The sequence below is a fragment of the Uranotaenia lowii genome, chromosome 3 (genome assembly GCF_029784155.1).
Source record: "Uranotaenia lowii strain MFRU-FL chromosome 3, ASM2978415v1, whole genome shotgun sequence".
Classification (NCBI taxonomy): domain Eukaryota; kingdom Metazoa; phylum Arthropoda; class Insecta; order Diptera; family Culicidae; genus Uranotaenia; species Uranotaenia lowii.
Window position 1 is genome coordinate 143050681 of NC_073693.1, and position 27974 is coordinate 143078654.

The 27974-nt window shown below is 36.2% G+C and overlaps 1 protein-coding gene across 1 annotated transcript in view; it reads left to right on the top strand.

Annotated features, from left to right (window-relative positions):
• Window positions 1–26012, top strand: part of LOC129751835 (protein zer-1 homolog) — a 31387-nt gene extending 5375 nt beyond the window's left edge. Inside the window, exons 2-11 of the mRNA XM_055747575.1 lie at window positions 16971–17348; window positions 17412–17634; window positions 17702–17920; window positions 17977–18179; window positions 18242–18413; window positions 18476–18637; window positions 18708–18869; window positions 18945–19094; window positions 24447–24692; window positions 24752–26012. Of these exons, the coding sequence (XP_055603550.1) occupies window positions 16971–17348; window positions 17412–17634; window positions 17702–17920; window positions 17977–18179; window positions 18242–18413; window positions 18476–18637; window positions 18708–18869; window positions 18945–19094; window positions 24447–24692; window positions 24752–24934 (2098 nt within the window). The 3' untranslated portion in view covers window positions 24935–26012. The remainder of the gene's footprint in view (window positions 1–16970; window positions 17349–17411; window positions 17635–17701; window positions 17921–17976; window positions 18180–18241; window positions 18414–18475; window positions 18638–18707; window positions 18870–18944; window positions 19095–24446; window positions 24693–24751) is intronic.
• Window positions 26013–27974: the final 1962 nt, after the last annotated feature.

The following is a 27974-nucleotide window of genomic DNA, read 5'->3' on the forward strand; positions in this document are numbered from 1 at the left end:
GGTCCTGATTCGACATATGTACTCATGTACCAATACCAAATACAGTATCACGTTGTATAATGATAATTCTAATCAATTCGACTTGGGTATTTCGTCAGCGATCATCGAAATACAAACATAACTTGCCGACTCCGAGTGTCTAGCTTCTGATTTCCATGCTTGTGAACAGCTCAGCTCATGCCCTAGGGGTAGCAGTGCCATTCTTTGCTTGGCTGCATATCGCCGACGTGCTAGAAACAAGAAAAATGTGTATTCAAAACAATTTCTTGTCCGTTTTAACTAAACTCGATAACATAACTTTTAAAACGAATAAATCAGTGATACCTACAAAAGGAGCCGTTATCCTTATATAAAGGAACCTGTCAATGGGAATATTACTGGGAACAGATAGTATCAGCTGATTTATAAAAATGACGTGTATTGTTTAAAATTTACGTAACGGCATCCATGTAGACTGATCGACGAGCATCAACATATTTCACTTTCGTTACGTTTAAATTTTTCCATAGAAATTTTCGATATTCAATTAAATACCTACTGTTGTTATATTTTGCCTTTTTAATTCCTATTTCAAAACATCTTTCTAAACTTCACTAAAACTTCATCAGTTATGATGTTTGAACCTTTGATTAAGAACTTTATTTTGTTTTTCTCATAGTAATAATCACTTGAAAATAAATTTAAAGAATAGGATATTAAATAAACCTTTTGTAAGACAGAGTGTGCAGTATTACTAAAGAAGTAGGCATCGACCTAATGGCATCACGCAATAAAGATATTAAATATCTACAACAAAGATATTAAAAAATTGATACTTATAGTATCTAACTACGATCTTGAGTGTCAATATGTCACTATAAATAAAAATCCAAAAAACATGCTTCGATAAAAGGATTATAGTGCCTTAGTGCCTGAGAAAGTTGAAGTTGGGAGCTATACATACATATGTTGCGTGCAGGATGAAGAAAAAAAGTGTGAAAAAATGTGAAAAAAAGTGGTGAATAAACCATATTACGCGAACGCTTGCTTGTTTGTTCGTTTCCATTCTGTCGTCGGTATCGAAGTTAAATCTCGTTACAACGTTGACAATGCTAGAAATAAGTGTGAACAACGTTTAATGCCAAAATAACTACTCAATTGGTACAACACGCGCCTTGATTCGGTCGTTTTTGCCGCCCAACCACATTGAAAACGAACAAGCAGATGTTAGCAGTGGTTTACGCTGACTGATGAATATTCTAAATGATTTTCAAGAGTCAATAAAATCGAAACTTTAAGCGCTTCGAGGCACCTCTAAATCTAGTCTGAATGAGCTGAAATTTTGCACTGGGCCAATGTTTTGGGCCAATCTACAAAATATATAAGGTACGCCGGGGCAAGTGCAAACGGATTTCACCATAGTTCAACTTCTTCAAAAATTATAAATTATCACTAAAATAGTCCTCGAAAATTCCGTTGATAGTGAAAACATAAAAATGTTAATAAAAAGTAATAATACTTTTGTGAAAAAATTCCTAAGTTTACATTTGCCCGTTTATGGGGGCAAGTACAAACGCATTGTTTTTCCAAACTAATTCACAGATGCGTCAGTGTATCGGTCCTAAAATGAATTTCATAAAGGGTGTCCACGATGAAATTGCCACACTATGAAATTGCTCTAACTTTTTAACCGTTGGATAGAATTTAATGAATATTTGGGTGGATTTAGTTCATAGTGCATTGTTTACATCTTGCAAGTTTTAAAGTCCTGTGGTCAAAACTCGCGGAAATGGAGTCGAAAGAACAGCTCGTGCGTGATAAAATCTTGCGCATTTATCACGAGAACAAGGATCGCTCGCATCGTGCCATCGCTAAAACGTTGGGAATCGCGAATTCGATGGTGTCGCGAGTAATTAAGCGGTTCGAGGAACGATTGACCACCGATCGGAAGCCCAGAAGTGAAGGAAAAAGTATTCCGTACAACACCAAACATCACAACCGCGTAGTGGGCGCCTTCAACCGAAACCCGAACGCCTCCGTTCGGGATGTGGTTAAGAAGCTGCACCTAAGCCGAAGTTTTGTCCAGAAGGCCAAATCTAAGGCTGGGCTTCGAACTTTCAAGGTATAAAAGCCCCTAATCGCGACGAGAAGCAGAACAAGTCTGCTAGAACCCGTGCCAGGAAGTTGTACTTCAACATGCTGATGGAAGTTGAATGCTGCATCATGGACGACGAAACATATGTGAAGGCCGACTTCAACCTGTTTTTTCACGGCCAAGGATAAGTTCAGCGTACCGGAGCATGTCCGCGCTCAGAAGATGTCCAAATCTGCAAAAAAAATCTGGTTTGGCAAGCCATCTGCACGTGCGGGAAGCGGAGTGCACCTTTCATGACCCAGGCAGGACACGATGAACGGTGTACATGAAAGAGTGCTAACAGAAGCGGCTGCCTCCTCTCCTAAAGGCCTCACATCGTCCCAACTATCTTCTGGCCGGATTTGGCCTCATGCCACTTCTCCAAGGACGTGCTGAAGTGGTATGCGGACAATAAGGTCAATTTCGTGCCGAAAATGTTCAACCTTCCCAACACTCCGGAGCTCCGCCCCATCGGGAAGTACTTGGCGATTATGAAGCAGCAGCTTCTTAAACGACCTAAGGTAGTGAAGACAGTCGAGGAACTGAAGAAAGTATGGGTTTAGATGCAAAAAAAACGGTTGATTCACAGGTTGTGCAGAATATTATGGCCGGGATTAAGGCCAAGGTGCGGGCATTTGCATATGGACTGTGAATAAAATACGAGTAAAATGGTAAAATGAAGTTTAATAGCTACCCGAGCTCATCCGATTTGCAATAGTTTGCAAATGCAATAGTTTTGCAAAGCTTATAATGTGACTCAAATATGATTTTCAGACAATAAATGACAAGACAAAATAAATGATTTTAAAGTTATTCAAAGTTCAAGAAAATGTTGTTGAAAAACCGTCATTTGACCGCCTCCGGTACGTTTAGTGTTAATGAGAGAAATTTATAAAAAAAAATCGAGGAAAGCTCGGCTGGTTGCTGGGACCTGTTCGAAAAGTCGCATGCTCAATCCTGCTATAACCTAAAATCATTTAAAGATGAAAAAAAGTAAAAGTTTAAGTGAAGTTTTAAGTCAGTAATGTTCTTAAAGCTTACTCCTATCTAATATTTCTATACTTAATATTCAAATCGTTTCAAGAAAACGACGATAGGGTTTATTTCGGCCTGGTCGAATTTGGAACTAAAACATAATATGTTATACGATACCCACAAATCAGTTTCTACTCCAATAATGACCATCCTTGGAGGTGGAATTATCGGCATAAGATTCTATGCCGGACAGGCACTAACAAGCTTTCTCATCGCTGGCGTTGTCCTCCCAACGCAATCGCATTGCATATGTCTGGAAGAAATCAAATAAAAAATATCCCATATCCCATCACCAGACAAAGCAGGATATAGCCCCCCCCCCCTCTCCCGACAAACAACCACCGGCCAAGATGTCCGCAACTGTGTGTGTGTATGTAAATCGACAGTAGAAACCGTTTCTCGTTTCCCATTCCCATCCCATTCCTTTTCCCATCAAAGACTAAGGAGTAATTACCATCATGTCACCATCTACCGCCCAGTTAAGCGGTTTTTCAACTTCAAACATGTGTAATAAAAAAACGACGGCAGATTTTTATTCGCTTTCTTTTCCAATACATCTCAAAACTGCTCTACTTTAAATAAAAAATTTAGTGGAATGCGAAAAATGTACGCTTTTAAAAATAATTAACTAAACGTTGAGGTGTTCAACTGGCCCTATTACCGCCCACTCGACTTTTTCGGGTATCGATAATGTTTTCTTAAGGAAAAACTATCTAACAACACGGAAACTGTTCTTTTTAATATTGTCCATGTAACGAGTTGTCAAAACCATATTTTGGATCTTGAGAGAATACATTTTGTGAAATCTTTCCCGCAAATTTTGTACAAATTTTAACAAAGTGCGTTGACTGACAAAATGATGATTCCCGGCAAACAGCCTCAAGTAATCGGTTACTTTCAGCGATAAAACATCATTTTCTAACGTAATCAAACTAAATGCTTCTTACAATTTACACTTTTGACACAATACACGCGTTAAAAACAAAGAAATTGTGCGTGACCGGTAATTAGGAACCCACACTTTTATTTATACACCAATTACCGCCCATCACTAAACGCTTCAAAAAACAACAACTATTGAAAAAATCGAAAATTTTCCGATGCAAATCTATTCTACAAAAATCAAACTATCGTTTCAAGTCGATTGTAGGACAAATAGGTACTATTTAGTAAACAAAATCCCTTTTTTCCCTAGGAGCACAGTTATGCTTAGTTCGCTAACAGGCGTCGAATTCAATAATTTGACCGGAAACGAAAAACCAACTATTTTATTTCTGGCTATAGGTAGCATAATCAAGTGATGATTTTTCAGTGAAATGGTCGAACAATGATGCCGACACAGAACACAGGTCTTATTTTTGGAGAAAAAAATCCAGTTTTTTCGAAATACATATAAAAGGGTGATTTTGGGCGGTAAATGGTGTCTGGGCGGTGAATGGTGACTTGATGGTAATCAATAATCAATCAGGATAATCCCCAGACACTCAATGAATAAAATTTGGTAAAAAGGAGCAAAATTGTATCAAAAATCATTAAAAATTTCAAAATTATCTTTTAACTTTGATGAGTAATAACTCACTGAAAATGACATCTTAAAACCTGTTTTATTGAAATGAATGTTGATGCAATAAAAATATATAGAAAATGTTTCTATTGAATCAACTTTCATTTCAACAATTCATTTAACCACAACATTTTTAAACCACAACCTCCTCCCCTTTCCTAGGGCCCAGGTCTACAGTGTCATTTTGACATTCTAGTACGCACCAAAAATTTTTCGATTTTTTCAATAGTTGTTGTTTTTTGAAGCGCTTAGTGATGGGTGTATAAAAAAAGTTTGGGTTCCTAATGACCGGTCACGCACAATTTCTTTGTTTTTAACGCATGTATTGTGTCAAATGTGTAAATTGTAAGAAGCATTTAGTTTGATTATGTTAGAAAATGATGTTTTATCGCTGAAAGTAACCGGTTACTTGAGGTTGTTTGCCGGGAATCATCATTTTGTGAGTCAACGCACTTAGTTAAAATTTGTATTAAATTTGCGGAAAAAATTTCCCAAAATGTATTCTCTAAAGAGCCAAAATATTGTTTTGACAGTTCGTTGTATGGAAAATACTAAAAAGAACAGTTTCCGTGTTGTTTAGATAGTTTTTCTTTAAGAAAACATTATCGATACCCGAAAAAGTCGAGTGGGCGGTAATAGGGCCAGTTGAACATCCCAAAGTTTAGTTAATTATTTTGAAAAGCGTACATTTTTCGCATTCCACTAAATTTTTTATTTAAAGTAGAGCAGTTTTGGGATGTATTGGAAAAGAAAGCGAATAAAAATCTGCCGTCGTTTCTTTATTACACATGTTTGAAGTTGAAAAACCGCTTAACTGGGCGGTAAATGGCGTCTTGATGGTATTCTGTTTCGAAATCCTAGCAAACAAGATAAACAAACAAGATCAATGTTAGCCGAATAAATTCACTGATCATTTAGTAAAACGCTGCTAACGAAAACAATGTGCGATGCGCATTTCTCAGTTTGCATATTTTTTCGCAACAATTAAGGAAGTGTGAATTTCTTAAGCAGTTTCTAAAAACCGGTGTACACGAGAATTTTCAGTAGATGTTTCCGGATTTTTCTTGGTCGTAACTGCAGGGCTGGTAGCGAGTCACTTTTTAGTGACTTGGTCACTTTTTTTGGGTCAGTCACTAAAAAGTCACTTTTTTCATCATTTGGTCACTAAAGTCACTATTTTCCGAAAAATGGTCACTTTTATCACCAAAAGTCACTTTTTTCACCGATAATAAACCAATGAAAGAGTAATTTGAATTGCGCGTGTTAATATTGACGGTAGTAACGGTAAATTACTTGATCAGTCAGTCAGAAATTTTTTTCGCCTCCGGCGGAATTTCGGCATGAATCACCCTTGGCTTGAGACATTACGATCTACGACATTATTTGACGTTCGTGAATTAAAACTAACTTTGATTGTAGATTCTAGTTTTTAGTTCAATCAACCTTTTGTATTGGAACTCAAAACTTGATATACAAAAACCCTATCTCGTCTTTAGTTAGAATGGGTTTTTATTAAGAAGTGTAACTAAGATTGAGATTGGAACGAACCATTTTTTTTATGAAAAAAATCTTTTATGTCATATCAAATGTTATGATGATATGAAATATTCTTTAAAAAACAATTTCAGACTCAATTTTATTTCGTGTTTTTGTTCTTCTAAATACTTAAAAAAAGGGTTGTAAAAATTTACACAAGGCCACAAAAATTACTTTTTTTTTAGGTGCAATGAATTTAAACGGTAATTTCAACTAATTTGGGTTCCCCGAATCTAAATATGTGTGCAATATTTCTATCAGCTTTTATATTTATTATTATTTATTTCGTCTTTGGTTTAATTACCGTACAGACTGATGACTTGAAAACTAGGAAATTCTACTTAAGCCTATTTTAAAACGACGTTTGCACATATTAAAATTAAACAAATTATACACTAAATTAAAAAGTTCACAACACTTGTCAATAGGGTGGTTTTCGCCATAGGCAGTACGGTGGTGAGGAATTGAAAGAAACTGACGTTGTCGAAGTGTTCTCGTTGGTACATAAATGTTAACACGTTGTAGAATGTAAGCACAGTCAATACGGTTGGTCAATGTGTCGAATATAAAACCTTGCTGCAGTTCGACGCGCCGCTTTTCGAGTAAGGTTAGACATGTATCAGAGCACACCTTTCCTCGTACGGTGGGTTGGTTATTGAAATGAAAATAATTTAAAATCTTTAGAGAAGTTTCTGCACTTTCTTTTTACAAAAACTCAAATCAAAAACATATTATTTAGAAATAAAAGTTTTATATGAATTAATGAGCTTTAAATAGAATTAGAATTAGAAGTTTTTTTACACTTTCTGCTGTGATGTCAAAAATACTTATAATGACATTTTTCCATAATCAGTTATCTATCAATTTTACTAGTAATAAACTCTTTATTACCAAAACTAAATGGCCAAATTTGACAAAATTTCTAGTTGAGGGCACTATTTACCAAATCAATAATTGAAAAAATAAGCACCAAAATGGTTATGATGAAACATGTTTATTGAAAAAACTCTTTCTGAAATGTTTTTAAAAACTAATCTTTTTTATTTCCATACTGTTTTTTCAATTTTTTAAATAAATCTACCGAATTTTATTGTACAGTTTTTTTTCAATTTTATAATCAACTTGCTGGAAAATTATTTTAATCAAACTTTTTAAATTTTTAAGACATATTTTTAACAATTGTTTCCTTGTTTTTAAATTCTAAATTTTCGTGTTCTTCAACCATTAGCCTTTAACTCCAAATTTTAAATAAAAAAAAACATAATTTCAACCTTCTGTTCTTTCAGGACCCAATATTTTAATCAAAAGAGACAAAATACTCAGAGCTTGTAATTCAAAGCTTAAAACCCTGCGATTGAAACTTTAAAAACTTTTTATTAATATTTTTTATATGAAATCATATTTTTGGATCGATCATGATTTTTAAATTAATCTAAAAAGTTTGAAAAATTGTTCTAAGTAGCAACTTTCAAAATAAATTTTAATACGCAGTGTTAATAACAAAAGTTTTGAACTCATTATTTTTAATTGTTTATCAGTTTTTATCATTCACATAATTACTCATTTTCTAACATTTCTTTGTCAGTGTAGTTGAACATGGAGGATTTTACTTTATTAAAGGTTTTATGTCTGGCTTCTATAACTGGCACTTTTAAAATAATTATAAATATATTCTTCTTTTTTATAAAATTAAAATAAAACATCAAACATTGAATAAATTCTGTTCAAAATTCATTTCTTATTCAGTAATCGGTAATTTACATTTTAAATCGTGATTAAATATTTTTTGTTCAAATTAAAAAATTACAGCGGAATTTCTCACTAAACTTCCAGTTAAAAATGAGGAAAAGAATTCCAAATTTAGATGAATAAAAATGAACAATTATTATCATTTTCCTAACATTTATTCATGCTGAGTTTTGTACAAGATTTGACATTTATTTTTGAATTCAGATATTTTTTAATTTTAAATTTGCTAAGAAATTCTTTTGAAACTAATTTATTTCTTTCTTTCTTGACTTATCGAAAATTTGAAACATTCATTGTAATATGTTTCCAAAATTTTGTTTATCAATCATTTTTTTTAGTTTTTGTGTTAAACATGAGTGACAAATGGTGTAATTAAACCCTTTCCTGTTCAATTGTTTTTTTTTGGTATTGTTATTAATTTTATCTAAATTTGAATTTTGAAAACCCTCCCCGGAAGGGTCCATCGCACGGGCCTGACTGGTTACATTTTTTGTACTTCAAAGTTATTTTTTCGTTCTACATAGTCACTATTTGGTCACTTTTTTCGGTCCTCAAAGTCACTATTTGGTCACTTTTTTTAAAATTTTGGTCACTAAAGTCCCTACTATTTCATTGTCAAACCGCTACCATCCCTGTAACTGTATCAAAGTCCGATGTTCGAAAATGACACCTTTATTTTAATGGCCCGCCACACTCCCCCACACCAAAAAACTCGAATTGAGCCTCCTGGTAATGAACTAATCAGTTCTCGACACGTCTGGCAGCCAATAGAGAAAAAATTAAGATCGTGTTCAAAATTTACTCATGCCGAGAACTCAATTTTTTTTTATTTAATGTGCCAAATAGGTAATGTAACTTTAAGCAATACAAATAACACAAAAAATGAATCTCAGTCGAAAAAAAGTTTCCTTTTAACCCTTCATTAAATGATTTTTTTTATTTTTCCTTAGAAATCATTTTTAACAGTTGGAAATGATGAGTACATGAAGAAAAAAAAATTAAAATTAAATAGGATTTTTGACTTTTTTCATACATTAATTGCTGCAAATTTGTTACTTTATGAAGCTCCACTTAGAAAAAAAGGAATTGAATAATTAAATAACTATATACTTATAGTAATGCTAATACTAAATACATATAACTATAAAAAAAAAAATAAAACATACAACACAACCGATTTCAAAATCTTTTTTTTCCAAAATTAACAGAGGCTAGTCTTTTTTTGTTATTGGCACAAAATAAGGAAATTTGTTAAAATATTATCTTTTTCTTTTAGAAAAATACGTTCTTGAGTTAGAAAAAAAATTTAATGGAATTGCTGACTTTTTCTTAATATTAGGTTTTCAGCGTTTCAACTTTGTAAAGCTGGGCACGTTTTATCTTTTTTTTGCGCAAGTTGAAATTATTGTTGTGTGTGGGTGAAGTGCAAAACTAAAGAAGAAGAAGAAAAAAAAAACGCTGTGATACACATAAAACCAAAACGTGTTTACATTTCGATGTCATTGTCAATGTTACAAACTAGGTAGGTAGGTACCATATCACATGTTTACTGTTCCCCCGCAGACAGTTTTGCGACCGTCTAGAGGAGAGAGGCGTTCACATGTGTTTGCTTGCAGTAGTAAAAATATACTGCAGAATGCGACAGTAATTTACACATATAGTTAGGACCTGGCGTGTGCGGCTGCTGGCTTTCGATTTAACCAAAACTGCGCACGCCGTTTGCTTTATGGTGCTAGATGTAAGTCAACTTCTGATAAAATCAATTTTAACTATCAGCAAGTTGTCTATGTTGATCTTTGAAAGTCTATGTAGCTGAAGTATGTATCTTAGACTATAGCACAAAAAAGTAACAATCTTAGAAGGTTCAGACGTACAAGGAAGCTTTGAAGATGTTTTGCAACACATTGCATATAAGACTTTTGATGACGTTTATTACAGTTTTATTTTCATAATTTTCAAAAGTCAAAATATTACATCAAAAGGTATCAACCCCTTGTATGAATTTTTAAAATTTTTTGAGTTGCTTTATTCATAAAATTCTTTCTTGCCTTATGTTCAAAGCGTATCACCCTCAAAATGCATTGATTAGATATGTTGTCTTGTCAGCCATTTCGTCAAACGGCCGTAGGAGCATTTAACCCGATAGGCCCATTTAGGAAACCTTTCCCCTTTATGATAAAAACTCGTGTCGGAATCAAACAAAATAAACAAATCTATTGTTCAATAGATGAGGCATGCTCAGTTTAGTGAAACTTGTAAACCTGTGCAATGCAAAACTCTCTCAAAGACTAAAAAAAAGCTTTCAATAATGATCATTCTAATGAAACAAAATTTGATGCCTCACTGGACGGTGATTTAATCAGATGAATTTGACATTTAAGCGATTTTTTTCTCTGTTTTCCAGCCCTAGCTTCCAATATCCTTGGAACGTAATACTACTAATTGCGGAAAACCGTGTAAAAAAGACCTTTAAGTTTATGCAGCTTTGAAACTTGAAACAATAAGACATGTAACTAGACACTTTAGACCTTAGACCTGACACCTGAAACCTGAGACTTGAGACCTGAAACTTGAGACTTTAGACTTGAGACATGAGACCTGAGACTTGCGAACCTTAGACTTGAGACCTGACAATTGAGACATGAGACCTGGGAAATGATACGTGAGACCTGAGACTTTCGACATTAGACATGAGACATGAGACATTAGACCTGAGACACTAGACCTGAGACATTAGACCTGAGACATGAGACTTGAGACATGGTCACGGCTTTTTTTACGCGGATTTTCGAATTAACGCGGTTTTTTTTTACGCGGATTTTCGAATTAACGCGGTTTTTTTTACGCGGATTTTCGAATTAACGCGGTTTTTCAGAGAAAATATTCTAAGAATTTCAAAGGAAAACACTTAGAATCTTTTTGTAGTCGGGAAAATCTTAGCTCTGAGACTAAGAACGTGATACATGAGATCTGTCACCTGAGACCTGAGACTTGAGACATGAGACCTGAGATTTGAGACCTGAAATATGAGACTCGAGATCTGAGACACGAGACATGAGACATGAGACATGAGACATAAGTCCTAAGACATGAGACATGAGACCTGAGACATGAGACATGAGCCATGAGACATGAGACCTGAGACATGAGACCTGAGACATGAGACATGAGACCTGAGACCTGAGACCTGAGACCTGAGACATGAGACCTGAGACATGAGACCTGAGACCTGAGACATGGAACATGAAACCTGAGACATGAGACCTGAGACATGAGACCTAAGACCTGAGACATGGAACATGAGACCTGAGACATGAGACATGAGACGATCTGAATTCCACACTGTCAAATAAGCCTCACTATATTCTACTATTCTTTTAATCTAATTGATTTTGTTTTTTATCTTAAAAATAAACTATAATTGTACGCAAATTTTTAAATTATCGAGGTTCTTACGCGTTTTTTTAGTAACGTGCTTTTTTGCGCGAATTTTTTTAATTAAAATGGATTTTTTACGTGGATTTTCGAATTTCGGGGTGTTTTTACGTGGATTTTCGAATTAGCGAGGTTTTTTACGCGGATTTTCGAATTAACGCGGTTTTTTTTACGCGGATTTTCGAATTAACGCGGTTTTTTTACGCAGATTTTCAAATTAACGCGGTTTTTTTTACGCGGGACGAAATACCGCGTAAAAACAAACTTCAGTGTAATTAGAAATTGAGAGTCACAATTGTAAACTTTCCAAAGTTTAAACCAAATCCCTTCTTATGAATACGATTTCAAACATTAGGAAAAATTATGAACAGATAAAATGAAACGATCTCACCAATCCTCCGTGCGCCGCCTCTGTTCTTTCCCAAGTCCAGACCAGCCGCCAGTTACCTCCTCCACAGCGCCTGAGCATCTACCCCGCCATAACTTTCTCTTCTCGCCACCCACCATCCATCAATTCCATGCCATGTCAGTAGATGAACAGGATGAACCTGTTCTCTGTTATCTCGACTCCCACTCAACTATCTCACCAGTGATGCCACATTTTTATCGGTATTTTGGAACCCAAAAAAATCTTTTATCGGTATGGAAATCCTAGAAATCGGTATGAAAATCGGTATTTGAGGTGGATATTCAAAAATGCTTACATTTTCAACCTCATAACGTATTTTTAATATAAATGGAAGTTTGCAATAAAAAGCAAATCTAAGAACTCTTATGAATGTTAATTTGAGAATTAAACTAGCTGACTAAGTGTGTTTTAGCATATATTCTTCCTTTTTTTTATCTTGGTTCTAGGTAACGCAAGTTTACATAAAAAGACGGTTTTGAAATTTTAACAGAACTTTATGTTTGTTAAGACTTATACATTTTTTTTAACTATCTGCTTTTGCTGACGAAAAGTAAAAATCACAAATGAAAATTCAGTAGAGTATCCAAAATTAGTATTCCTTCCCAGTACTATAATTGAATGGAAATCTTAATTTAAAAGTTATCGTTTGATAAGAAATATAAGGGCATGGCGATCACTTTCAGGTTACACGTGGTTTAGCATATTAATTAAATAAAAACTTGATTCTTTAATTGATGCTTAGCTAAAGGGGAATGGGGGAATGTTAATTTGATAAATTTGATAAGGCAATAGAACCAGGTCAACCTAAAGGAAATTTTAATTTAGTAAGCACTTACAAATCCAATGGCTTTATGATGTTCGAGGTAAATATGGGTCCAAGTTGATGTTCTTCGTTTGGTTGATGGCTTTTTTTGCCAAACTGGCCATTTCAGCTTTCAAAGCCTTTAGTATTAGATATGAGTTCTAGCGATTAAAAAAGGAATGACTGGAGAAAGTTGAGAGAGTTGTTGCTTTAATTTTTTTTTCAGGCAATGGAAAATTAATTTTAATTTTTGAAAAATCACACATTTATCATATGAAAACCCAAGAATTTTATGCGAAAATAAATGAGAAACGTGTTCTAAAAGAAGATGTTCCTAAGAAAAATGTTTAAAAAACACATAGTTTTTCCAAAACTGAAAATACCTATTTTGCCTGGAGTGGCCTGGCGATTTCTGCAGTCAGGTACATGTGATATCATTTATTTGGCTAACAAGATGGAGAAGGATTGAAAATTATACCGATAATATGACAAAACGTGTATCTGATCGCACTTCAAATCTTGACATACCACATCTGGCGACAAATTGAACAAGAATAATATTCCAACGGTGTATATTTTCCCTTGAAAAGTTAGCATCTCAGGAGACAAGAGCATTGTCAATTGAAATTGATCCTTAGAAACTTCTACACTCAGGCAAATTCTTATTATTATTTTCATAAGATGCATCTTATGAACCGCTTTTAAGAGTGTAAAATAATGTTTCATAAGAGTTTTATGAAATTCTTTCAATTTTCTTACGATGTTCTTATGAAAAATAGAAGAAACGGCATTTTGAAAAATGATGAACACATTCATTCATAGCATCAGTTTTTTTTCATCATCTAACAATACGAAGCAATCGCCAATTCATAGTTATTATAGTTTTCCTTCAATTTTAAATGTTATTCTTATCTCCGGAATGGTAAGTTCGATTTGATGTTTTTGGTGTGAACGTTTAATATATTAGCAAACTAAAATACATTATTTGTTTACTTTCCAGCAAGCTGATCGGCAAAATACGAAAGTTCGATGATGCGGCAAAAAAAAAACTTTGATGGAGCCTTCTGTTGATGCGCTGCTGATGGTGACCATGAAGGATTTAATTTTAAACAAATTTGGCAAACAATAAAAAGAATGTTTTCAGCATGAAATATCTAGAATTTTTCTTATTAGAAAGTGATTTACTGTTTCCATAAGAATCTCTTATGAAAAGCAACAACCTCTCATTGAAGTAGGCGTTCATCTTCAGAATTCATTCGCGTCATAAGACAATCTTATGAATTTCATTATTTTTTCTTATGGCGCCACTTCATAAGAGAATCTTATGGCATACATAATAGTATTTTTCTGAGTGTACCTTCTGCTGGCAGTCGCAGAAGGTCAAATATCAGCCTTGAGCTGAGTTCTTTGGCTTTGAGGTTGAGCACTATAATAGTCCATCATTTGACATAACATAGGAACAAAACAGCGCGAACGACTGAACGAATTATGAGAGAGAGCCGTGGAGATCTTTGCAGGGTACTTTAAAAGTTGTACAGATCAACTAACGCCACGCCAGCTACCGCACTTTGTCTCCTTTCTAAGGGACATTTACGAGGATAGCTTGAATTAAGTGGGAATATGGAAGTGGAATGAAGTTTGAGTTAAAATCTTAAAAATCGGTATGAAATCGGTATGTTTTGCCAAAAATCGGTAATCGGTATATACCGATTCTTGGTCAAAATTTTGCTCAAAAATCGGTATGAATACCGGAAAATCGGTATGTGTGGCATCGCTGTATCTCACGCACACATCTGAGAGAGAGAAAGATGTTCTCTCACTCGGCGTCTCATTCATCGCTCCTTCCGCACATGTATGCACAAACACATGCATACTGAACTAACAAAAATTTGCACCAATATGGCAGACATTTGTTCTTCGATAAATGCTACCAATCAACAGCCAATTCAGACTTTCTGAAACACCAGATTGTCTCAAATTATCAACACTATCCCGTCGAGATCTTAATTTGTTTCCTTAGACAGCAAAATCACAATCGCAACCTCCGCCGGCCTATTCACTGCAATACTCGCCGTTCCTACGTATTTATTCTTTCAAATAAAATTCACTTATTTCACTTTTACTGCCAGAAATTAACAAAGACTTTCGATCTTTGTACTATTTCACTATTTTTTCGATAAAGTTGTTATACGCCCATTATGGATCGGGAACACGGTAACGCGACAAAAACTAAACGCAACAGGGAGACGAAAACACGTCCGAGCACCTTCAGTGCCGTTCGCGAACTGCGGACAAATAACCATTTTTCGGTGGTTACGATAAAAACCACCAAAAAAATGTACTGGCGCCTAAGTGTAACTTTAACGGTGTCAGGTCTTTGAGTGTTTATCAATATTTGAACCATTTTTAGAATAATGGTTCTTTAAAATTAAGTATAGGTGGTTTGAGAGTCATTGTTTTGTTTACTTTATGTTTATGTGGCGAATATTTATTCCAAAAAAATGTTATTCAGCTTATCGACCTCATCGGTGAAAACGGATGTCCTTTTTAGTAAGAATATCTTAAGATTATGACATTTTACAGACGGATAGAAAGTCGGAAGAAATGGAAAAATGGTGAAAATGAGCGGGTAGAATTCATTTAGAAGCATTAAAGCAAAACATTTTAAATGTGGACGCATTCAAACGGTTCTATCTCGGAGCAATGTAAACGAAGTAAAAATGTTATGTAATCAAAATTTTCATCTTTTATTGCACTTTAAAGGAAAAATAACAAAAAAAATATATTCCGATGTGGTTTCGATCAAATCTTGAACTATTTTGCGAATACCACTCATCATAGTTTAGATACCCTGTTGTTCCACCATCTCTCTTCATCTCTGTTGCATCACGAGTCGTCCTACCATTCTTCTTCATCTTCTGCTTGAAAGTTGCCCAATATTTTTCGATATGGCGGAATTGGGTGGGTTGATGTCATTTTCGACAAAATCCACCCCGTTATATCGATACCACTGCACTGTAGTACCTTTTTGCTGTAGTTGCCAAATCTTGCCAAAAATTTACTGGTCTTTTGTGAGTTCATGTACAGAAGAATACGTTTTCTCAGGAACTCCTCCTTGTACATTTTGGAGTCCATGGTGTTGTCTGTCACAAAAACCGGGGTTATTTTCGTCTGCAGCTGCAAATTTCTCGCCTGAACCACTTTCTTGCAAACTTATCGGCAAAAACGAATTTGAACTTGCCGGGGACATCACCCCGACCAGTGGCTTTATAAAAGTGTTGGCCAGGAAGCTGCCCAAAATCCATCTTCATTGTACGATACGTGCATCCATGAGGATGCATCTATCGTACTTCGTTAAAACCATGTTGTATAACTTCCGGGCACGTCCTTTGGCATCCTCAGTTCCACTACGACGCTTGGTAATAAATGAAAATAAAAATCACCTTGATCAGGAATCGAACTCGAGTCTACTGATTACCTCTCCGACACCTTACCAATAGGCCAAATCGTCAGATGAACGACGAGTCAAGCTGTAGCTCTATTATTCAGTTGACTTCATTGAGTCGAATTCGCTGCTAGATTCCCCGGCAAAAAACGCTCATCGTGCCCTGATTAATGATGCTTATACTGCCCCAGGGGGGTTCTCTTCATGCCCCTACAGTGACTGGTTTTCAGCTTTCGGCAAAAAAAAAATTAAAATGCATTCTTAATAGTTTTTATCTACTTTTTCAAGTTTCATCCAATTAGGCAATGGACTATTTGAGTATCTGAACACGAAACAATGATGTAATTCACATATTATAGCTGTTCTCTATGGTTAAATAAGCTTTTTCCTTAAGGTGGCCATTATGCCCTTATCTCCCTACCTTAGAAAAACAAAAGTACATACTACACTCACGGTAACAAGTCTCCACAACTTGTATTAAATCTGAAACAAATTGACGTATGCTCCATATGGAAATTTCAAAAACATGGTTTGTCGAGAATTTTATCGCTTGATGGCATAAGAAAGAAAAAACAACATGCAAACACTACAGCACAACGAATACTCTGCCTTGTTACGATAATGAAGAGCAGGGGTGTCAACTTTCTGCCATGTGGTACCCGTTTGCTTGCGTTGATCGAGTATGAAATGGATTCTGTATCCTTGCTCAACGTACTGAATAAAGCCCAACAATAATGTAGGCTTTGGTGTTTTGTAAATTAAATAAAATTCAACAACAAACAAATATTAAACTACTGAAGGTAGTGAAAAATCTAATATTTGCGTTGAAAATTCTGTTAAAATGTGATTATTTATAGTCATAAAACTATGGTTGTATTCTAGATTTCTGCGCTACCAACAAGATTGCGGAAAAGACATAAATGACCGGTTGATTCAGATTTTCCGGGTTCCGGAGAAAACTCCGTTGCGCAATATTCGCTTGCGCAACAGTACAATCACCAATGAGGGCATGCGTATACTGCTGCGACACAAGCTAAATTCGCTGTCGATGTGGTACTGCAACAAAATTACCACAGCATCCTGGAACATCTTGATCGAGAACTGTCGAGAGCTGCGATCGTTGGAGCTTGGTCGATTTGTGGATATGTTAAAACATAGCGAGCCTAATGAGAAAACACCTATCGATTTCCAGCTGGTTTTACCACAACTGCGTCAGCTGATCCTGAATGGAGTAGTTCTACAGCCCACTCTTCAATTTAGGTTTGCATGCGGCTGATGGTAGTTTAGTCTACTGTGCTAATTGGTTTTTTATATTTTTTGCAGTCATCTTTCGGAGCTTACATATCTAGATCTAACAGCTTGCATATTCGCCGAGTTCAGCTTGAAAGCATTGATCGATCTACCAAAGCTGAAAGCATTGATCCTATTTAACGTTTGGCCGCTCGATCATGAATTCCCAACGATTTGTAAATTGAAAAATTTAGAAACATTAGACTTATCCGTATCCAGAGCAAACGTAGATGGCAACTATCTTACTCCTAATAAAGTAAGAATAACTTGAATAACTTCGATAAATAACAAATTTATAAAATAATGTATCTCCTCTATTATAGTTATTATCAAGTATAGTGGAAAGCTTGCCGCGGTTACGACATTTGGATATCTCTGGAACCAATTTAGCTGGCGATGGCGTCGCTATGAGAACCAACAATACGATGAGCAGCTCCGATATACCCGGATTAACTAGTCGCGCCGATCGGCCATTGGAATTTCTGGGTCTTTATTACACCGCACATTCGGCCTGTAAATGGCATGATATACCAGCCCTAAGAGTAAGCAATAGCTAGTTTCTAGTGATCGTTTGATTACTTATCTTCTTTTTTTTAAGATTGCTGGCGAGGCAACGGAAGATCAGATACTGGTAGCTGCCTCGGTTTACCAGGATCGCCACGAGCTGTTGACCAAGGTACTGAACGATCTCTACCATTTGCTGCGGTTTGAAACCTGCAAGCAAATTCATCGAGCACTCGATGTCGTGCTGTCTGCGATGGATAAGCACATTCGTGTTAAAAATATACAAATCAGTGGCAGGTTTGTAATTAAAATATTTTGTTTTATACAAAAATGATTTATTTAAATTAAAAATGTTGCAGTGCCACGTTGTTTTATATTGTAAAAGGGCGAAACAAAATAAAGTTTGGTGTACCTCTTAAAAACCACATCATTCACACACTACTGAATGGCATGTCCACCCATCTAACGGACGATACCATGATGCGGAATGGATGCCTCACGCTTTGCCAATTTAACATCCCTCAAGATGTTGTAAGTTTTTGTTTGCAAATTAAACTTAAAGTTTCAGAAACTAAGACTTGAAACCATTCTAGCTGTTTGAGTACGAAAGGCTGGTCCGTATTCTATTGCATGGTGTTTCCTACCGGGAGCAGGAGGGTTTCGTGCAAAGAATAGCTATTTATTTATTAAATTCTCTCGCCTGTCAAGTCGATGGGAGCCAGAAAATGTTTCTGGGTGATTTAGGTGCTATCGCTGTAAGTATTTGTGTTTTTGATTATCTGAAATTATTTGTCTCTTATGTAACATTTCCCAAAAACTAACTAGACAATGCTGAACCTGATCAGTGATCGTTTGTCGCGTAAAATATTCGACGACGTAATGGAGGTGGCTTGGTCCACCATGTGGAACGTGACCGACGAAACGGCTAAGAATTGCGAGCGGTTCTTGGACGGTCGTGGTATGGAATACTTTTTGGGGTGCCTCAAGGTAAGCCAGAATTCTGATCTTTGTGCTTAAAATGGATATTTATAGACCTATTTTTTGTTTTTTTTTTAATTTTAGCTATTTCCTGACAAGGATGATTTGCTCAGGAACATGATGGGCTTGTTGGGCAACGTTGCTGAAGTCAAAGACCTAAGGCCGCGTCTTATGACGCCGGAATTCATAACTGAATTTTCTGATTTGCTCGATTCGTCCAGCGATGGAATAGAGGTAAATTATTTTTTTCAGACAACCCTACTATTATGTTATTGATGACGATTGTCAATTCAACCTTGACTTATGTAGGTAATAGCCATAGTTATTGACGCTTTAGCACCAATGGATTGGTAACATCCTAATGGGAGTCAAGATTCACAAGCAATATTTCCAAAATAAAACAGCAGCAACAAAACCAATGAGGCACATTTGGCCTCTGACCGAACCGCGTAGTATTTCTACGCTACTCAAGGGTGTTCGGATCAAAAAGTAATCAAATTAAATTGCGTGAAAATCGATTATTTGATTATTTAAAAAATCAAAGTATCTTTCTATTTGAAGTTCAATCTGTATAAAAGACGGAAAAAATACTCAGTTAAGATTCCGGTCGATCTAGTCCACCAGACTTTCGTTTGACGCCTGCCATCAAATTTTGTACAGTCACCTTATCCACTTTCTTCGGTGCAGAACGCCAATTTGCTTTGAACTGCTTCTCGCTGCTCACAGTTTTTTGGGTCTTCCTACGGTTTTGCTTAACTATCGTCCAATGTTTTTCGATTGGGAGAAGTTCTGGGGTGTTGGGAGGGTTCTTATCACGGGGCACAACCTGAGTGATGTTAGCGGCATACCACTCCATGGCTTTTTTCGTAATGGCAGGATGCCGAATGCGGCCAAAACAGCACAGACAAGTCATGTTTCTTCAGGAAAGCAGCAAACGCTTTTGGGGACACTCTTTTACGTAAATTTCCTGGTTGACGGTCCTGCAACGAAAGTGTCGCTTTACAAGCCTCAGGTACAGATAGCTTCCCAAACGAGATATTTCTTGTCAAACTTTGCTAGTTTAATATGCTTGAAAATGTCTGCCATCTTCCTCCATCCGGTTGCTGTATGAAACTCTTCAGTTTGCCTTGGCGTGGGTTTCGTCGTCCATTACCACGCAATCAAATTATCAACAATGTCATACAGTTTCCGATATCTTATTTTTGCCGTTAGTTTTTGCTTTTCATTGCAATAAGTAGTCCCTACCTTCTTAAAGGTCGATAGCGGATCGTTTTTAAGCTTCATGCATGGTTGTAGACGATATTCCCAACATATTGGCGACATCTCAATCGAAGAGATTGAAGTTTCGCTTGAAAGTGCTAGTCATCCTTCTGTTCGTCACTGCGACGCTCGGATTTCGATTTCCCCCAGATCCCGGCTTTCTAGTTGTCGAAATACGTTTCCCGAACACTTTTATTACTTTAGTGACGGTTGATTTCGCCACATTTAACGTTTTCGCTATTTCTGCGTACGTGTAACTTGGATTTTAACGACGCATACACAAAATTCTGATTCTTAGCTCCTCTTGCTTGGACGTCGTTTTGAAAACTAAAGACCTAATGTCGAAAGCCAAATAGAAGCATCATTCTACACACACCTACAAAATAGGAGGTGTTCAGATTTTTTATATGAATGATTAGAAAAACTACCAGCAGTACGACATCATCGTCTTCACCATGGTATTCGAACGTCTGTGCCCGAACACTGACAGCTTATGATCACGTCACCTGTTCGGGTTTTTAACCCCAGCTAATGTCGACCGGCTTTGGGTTCCTGAATCTTATTCTCTATTTTTCTGAGTTCTATATTACTCACAATGCCTTGCCCGACACTCTTCTAAACTTAGAGGCTGTCGTACAGCTTCCCAGGCTTACACGAATTAGCTTGAGATTTCGGCCTCTCTAAACCAGACATGATAAAATCGCTTGTCTTCAAATACTGCCGTTGCATTGTAATCTTTGCACAACGATTTTATTTTTTTTATCTTCATGCTGCAATGATGCTATCGAGAATTCAACTAACTTAGCATCGCAAGGCATCAGAACGTTAGCTTCGGGTAAAACCTATAGATTTATCTAGAAAAGTAGAAAACCTTCCAGATTTTGTCTGGATCTTCCAGACTTTTTGACCTCCGGCCAGACTTTTTTTTTGGTATCCAGACTTCCAGATTTTTAGTATTTCTTCCAGACAATTCCAGACATTTTTTGATTGACAAAGTTTTTTTTAATTTTAATCTGTTTTGGCGTCATTGACTACTTTAACTGACTGGGGTGGAGTAGAATTGTTCGAGCTCACTTCGCTCTAATCAACAGCCCAGTATTTTTTTCCCCACCGAATGACTCTGACCAAGTTTGAATCATAATTGTTCGAATTCAGACGAAAACTGTCTACTATTTTGACATTACTCGGTCCGAACGTGCATACTGGGAGAATTTGGAATCATTTCGCCCCGAACTTATTTCATCACTGGGCTGTGTGAAAAAGCATATCCAAATACAATGCGACCAGCCGGCGGCCATGTGTCATTCTTTTCTTGGTGTTTCCGTGGCATGAAAACACGCGTTCTTGCGTCCCGTTCTCGAAAAGTGACTGGTTTTTCGGATATTTCCCAAGTTTGAGACAGAAAAAGAGCGGTTTCGAAATGGTAAGGTTTGCAAGAAATTTTTTAATATGCCAGAGCTTATTTATTATTTCAATCTGAAACCTGAGACTGAAATGAAAAGACTGATATGATTTCTAAGCTAGAATCCGAAAAACTCAGGAAAAATTGTTTAATGGGCGTATTTCCCAACTCGAATCAGTTACTAGAAACAAAAACTCTGTAATCAATTTACATTTGTTTCTAGTATAAACATCTTATTGATCGATATCTTAAAATATCTTTAACTTTTACAATTTCTCCTCCGAGGAAAAATTCTAAACCCATTTTTAACCTGAATGTTTAGCATTACTTGATAGGAAGGTTTTAACAATGAAAAAAGGTTTTTCAATATTACCAATCTAGATATGACTGTATGCAATCAGAAATGAACAAAATCTTTAACTTAATTTTTTTTTTCAATTTGGATCCCGATCACTTTTAATTTATAATCCATAGTTTTAAAACAATGAATCTGCGATCTGAAATAAGAATTTATAAATGAACCTGGATTCCGGAATATGAGTTGCTAAGCAGATGGTTTATATTCTGAACTTTTAATTTTTGATAAAACGTATTATTTTAAAATTTTAGTATCGAAATAAGCTTCTCAACACCTGGGTAGGGAAGATAGAAATTCGCTACATCATTTTTCAGAGCCAAACATTGAGATAGTGATTGATGTGTTTCGTTTTCAAGGATTTGTGATGTGCATTACCAACCAAAGGCATTCATATTTTTGAAAAATCATTTATTTTGGTAGAGATTAACTCAATAACTGGATAGAGCTGTTGAAACTTTGCATTTTAGAACCGACAAAAGCTCAACGTGATATCATTTTTCTAATTTTCTAAAAGGAATGATAAAGCTCAATACAATAACCCAAAGAAAATAAAAGAATCAATTTTTGAACTGGTCATTGAAATTTTCAGAAAAATTTGATGTTCAGGCTTTTTTTCCCCCGACTAGCTCAACACTACAGACATTTATACCCATTTCCAGACATTTTGGCCCAATTGTTCCAGACATTTTTTGAAAATAGGTGGCAACCCTTTTTTTTTTTTTTTAGTTGGTAACCACAGGTGGTAAATCCCGGTGGCAACCCTGACAGAATCTGTACGTACAGATGACAGATTTTTGAAATGTGGTACAGATTTGTACAGATTTTTGACATTTGGTGTAACCAATAGCACTACAGCTTTAGATATACCATTCAAATGATTCTGACTTGATAAAAAATTTCTAGTTTTATCACAATGATTGTTTAGAGAAACTACGAGTTTATAAGTATTGGAAATTACACATATACATAAGGATACTACTGCAATTTACATGGATGGGTCGATTTCAAATGGTAGGGTATAGGAGTGGAACTAAACAATATGCTTGCCAGATGAATGAGAAATGTTCCGTATTTTGGCCCAAGCTATGGCTATTTTGTTCGCATTGATAAAAATCGATGCTAATTCGAAGTACTATGCCGTTATATTCTCGGATTTTGCTGGTGTTCTGTCAGCTGTTGTATTCGGAAAATCATTTCTTCCTTGGATACGTAATATTGAACTGAAATTGTCGGGATAATTGGTAAAGTTTCGGCTTTTCTTAGCCTCAATCCATCGAACGAAACAAAACTGCTTGATTTTTTGAGATTTTTTTTTTTTATTTGTGACACTTTACCAACGCTTTGGCATTCGTGTGAAATTTTTTGAGAAATGCTCATAATTAAGATAATAGCAATTGTAGAGCATCAGATTTTTACCGTTAGAATTTAAAACACATTCATTAAACATCACATTGTGGTTGAGGAGGCAGTCATCTCAAAAGCAGCAGCTATGCTCAAAAATTCTTTCTCTACGGGTCCGAACAGAATAACTACCTGCTACTTTTGTTAAACGTTTCATACCGGGAACTATGCACAGTATGGATCCGATGTTCTTGTCCTGTAAGATTTTTTTTTCCGACGATCAACACGGATTTATGCCCAAGCGCTCTACGACAACTAACCTTCTGACGTTTACTTCTTACGTGCATGAAAGTTTTCCTTCGAAGTCTCTAACCGACGCTATTTACAGATTTGTCTGCGGCATTCAATATAGTCAACCTCGATATTGCCATTGTAAAGCCTGAACGCCTGAGTTTCTACGGAACCCTTCTTGACTGGTTCCGGAGCTACCTATCTGGACGTAAATTGACAGTTCGCACGGGGGACTCTTTCTCTAGACAATTCTCTGCGCCTTCTGGTGTGTCTCAGGGAAGCCATTTAGGGCCGATTATCTTCTTAAACTACTTCAACGATACGCTCACACTCCTCGACGACCCAAAGCTATGCCATGCTGACGACGTAAATCTATTTTACAACATCAACGGCCAGGACGATATTGATTTCCTACAAAATCAATTTAACCTCTCCGCACACTGGTGTGATGTAAACTGTCCGCCTTTCAATCGCAGTAAATGTGCATGGTTTGCCTGGTAGTGAACACTCGTTCGTATTTAGGTAAACACTAATCTTGCCCAATATCCATGCTCAAGGTTATGGGTCCCTCAGATGCGGTCGCTTTTAATGTTCCCCAGGTTATCTCGTTCAGGGCCCTTGACACTGGGACAATCCTTGAACTCTTATCACATGTTCATTGGCCCAGACCGGTGTAAGTGGATGTGTGGGGGTACTCCCAAAGTATGTTCGGAACTCTTCGTGGATGTTTTTTAACCAAAGCTTTTTTGAGATAATCATCATCGATATAATTGCGGTTTCGTTTCAATTTAACTTTCATATCTTATAAAATTACACACATTCAAAGATAAAAAATAAAGTTACGTATTGTAGTAAAATTGATACCAGTTAAGCATAATATATGTCTGTATGATCACCATTAAAGAATTCAAAAATAAAAACAACGATGTTTTAGGTGAGCTACAATGCGGCGGGCGTTTTGGCTCACATTGCTTCGGATGGCGAAGATGCATGGACCATAACGGTTCCGACGCGAGAACGCGTCTTACAACGCATGATTGAAGCCATCGAGCGGTGGGATCTATCGTCAGAACGTAACATAAATTACCGGAGCTTTGAGCCGATACTAGGATTGATACGTTGTTACCATACCCCTGCATGTCAGCACTGGGCTGTGTGGGCTTTAGCCAATTTAACCAAAGTGAGTATCATTTGAGAATCTCCTAAAGGTTGGAACCCTTTAACAAATGTTGTTTTCAGGTTTACCCGACCAAGTACTGCCGGTTGGTCGAACGCGAACGGGGCATCGAGTTGCTTGAGGGATTGATAGAACATCCTGCGCCCTATCCTCGGTTGAAGGAGCTGGCTCAAATGGTATTGGTGCACTGTCAAAACTTCAACGATTCAACTGATCAGAGCAAGAAGATGGAACTGGATGGTTAAGCATGGGTAGCAATTGTAAATAAAGGAAATAGTGTACTATTATTTGCTCTGGTAGCGTTCTGAAGAAGAGCATATTGTGACTCTGGATATTTTTTACTTTGTATGATAACGTGTGAACAAACAAGGCTGGTATAAAGAATATCTGAAACTATTTAACTGATTCAGCAATTCGAAGTGAGCAAATTATGGTAAAACTTCACAGATTTAGCCACATTTAGAGATAAAAAAGCTGTTGGAGGATATCGCTTTAATGGTAGATTTATAACACAAATAATCAGCAATGGCACTTCTAGCTTAACTTTAACTTTATCCCCTTACAATACTGTGTATGATCTTAGCGATTGCAAATAAATTTAAAAAGAATTACCTAGTTATGGATGAATTAAAAATCCGATATCAAATGATGATTACAAGAAGGTTTTTTTTTAAATTTTCTCATTCAAAATGTTTTTGTTCTATTTACAAAATGTTTATTCTTTATATAAAGTTCCAGGTTCCAGGTCTCTGGAACCACACGGATCTGAGCAAAACATGGTCGATGCTGCGTTAACCAAATCAAAAAAGTCTTAAAAATTATTATGTAGAAGTATTTGCAAAACTCAGTGAAGAAAACAAAAAAATCATATCTTTGTTGTTCAATAAGCCTTATTTCTGGAAAAAAGCAAACGCTCACAATCAACGCTAACTTTATTCTGCGTTTTCTCGAAAGAAGCTATGGCATATTTAAAATCTTCTGGTTCCGACGGCCTCAGATGAAATTCTCCAATTTCCTTAAAATAATTTTCTAGGAAACATTGATAAATAATGCTTTTTGAAAATTTAACTCTTTTTCCGATATTTTTTAAATTTTCGAAAATTTTGTTTACTGTTGCTTTAGTATCGGTAGTTATAAGATGTAGTTTTCTTAATCCCTGAGTCGAATACCGTTCACCCTTTTATATTATTTAAAAAAAATCTGTGTAAGTTTGCTTTAATTTATACTATAAATCCTTGTCGATATAACAAATCCTATTTTGTAAAATAGTTATAAATTATATAATTTGTATGATACAAGTTCAATAAAAAAAATCAAAAATGATCAATTGTACTTTCTTATATCACAAATACCTACCAAAGGTGACCTCGAGAGAAATTGGTAAGATTCGAGTCAAGACCAGTAGCTATATATATACACTAGGGTTGTTCTGTCTTCAGGAAAAGATCGATCTTCAAGATCGATTCAGCTGGACGATCGTAGGATTGATTCACCTTAAAAAATCAGAGCTTATGGATCGATTACTGATTATACTGATTACTATTTTATATTTCAAAAATCATCCTGCGAAATTAGAATAACATGTGTTGCGTAATATATGAGACATTGAATATTAGAGGTCGAAAAAAGGTGATTTTCAAAGAATGGGTGTATCTCAGGTCAAAAATATTTTAGAAACTTCAAAATTCACGAGATAACAGTGGAATATTTGATCTTTTCTAAGTAAAAAAATTGAACAAAAAACGTCATCACCAAAGAAGAATAAAACCACACTTTTATTATTCTTTGGGACTCAGACATAAGTTCTGGCTGTGGAAGAACGATTAGTGATAAGTGATTAGTACACTTTCAGCGCATTTTTTGGCATAGAGTGAGCGTCGAGTGGCCTTAAAATTTTGCAACCTCTTCTTTGGGTGTAAAGGGTGATACGGTCAAAATTTGGTCAAGTGAAAACGCGTGTAAATCGGTGAAATCGTTTTTTTTAAATCAAATTAAATTTCTTTTTCAAGTTTAATTAGTATAAAATTCAGGAAAAATATTCAGTTAGGTTTCCGCTTGTCCAAATCCGAATTGCCGGGCCTTACGCTTAACCACTGCCATCAGATTTTTTTACAGCCACCTTCTTCGCCGCAGAAAGCCAGTTTGCCTTGAACTGCTGCTCATCCTTAGCAGTTTTTTGGTCTTCTTTAGGTTCCGCTTGACAATAGCCCAGTATTTCTCAATTAGGCGGAGCTCTGGCGTGTTGGGAGGGTTCTTGTCCTTGGGAACCATCTGCACGTTGTTGGCGGCGTACCACTCCATGGCCTTTTTACCGTAATGGCAAGATGCCAAATCCGGCCAAAACAGTACGGAACAACCGTGTTTCTTCAGGAAAGGCAGCAGACGTTTATTCAAACACACTTTCACGTAAATTTCTTGGTTGACAGTCCCGGAAGCTATGAAAATGCTGCTTTTCAAGCCACGGGTACAGATGGCTTGCCAAACCAGATATTTCTTCGCGAACATTGAAAGTTTCATGTGCTTGAAAATATCTGCTACCTTTCCCCTTCCTTTTGCTGCTTGTAGTCGGCTTTGACGTAGGTTTTGTCGTCCATTACCACGCAGTCAAACTTCTTCAGCATCGTCATGTACAGCCTCCGGGATCGCGCTTTGGACGTCGTATTTTGTTTATCATCGCGATTTGTAGTCACTAGTTTCTTGTTAGTCGATAGTCCGGCTCGTTTTTTGACTCGATGCACGGTTGTAGACGATACACCCAGCTTATTTGCGGCATTTCGGAGAGAGAGGTTAGAGTTTCGCTTGAAACTACCGGCAACTCTCTTTGTCGTCTCAGCGGCTTCCGGTTTTCGATTTTCCCCCGATCCAGACTTCCTGGCTGTCGAAACGTTCCCCAAACACTTTAATTACATTTGTAATGGTTGATTTGGCAACTTTTAGCGATTTTGCAAGCTTTGCGTGCGAGTAGCTCGGATTTTCGCGATGCGCGAGCAAAATTTTGATACGCTGCTCTTCTTCCTTGGACGGCATTTTGACAACTGAAGAGTGAATTCCAAAATCAAAATAGGAGCAACATTATACACACACACACCTTCAAAATGCGGGTAGTTCAGGTTTTTTAATGCAAAATTGAAAGAAATACGTCTAGTGACCAAATTTTGACCGTATCACCCTTTAGTTGACGTAGCTTGACGCATTTTGGCATCATAAAATTGCCAAAAAAAGAAAAACATATTTTTTGACGATTTTGTAGACCTTTTGTCAATCTGAAATTTCCCCATCACCTTT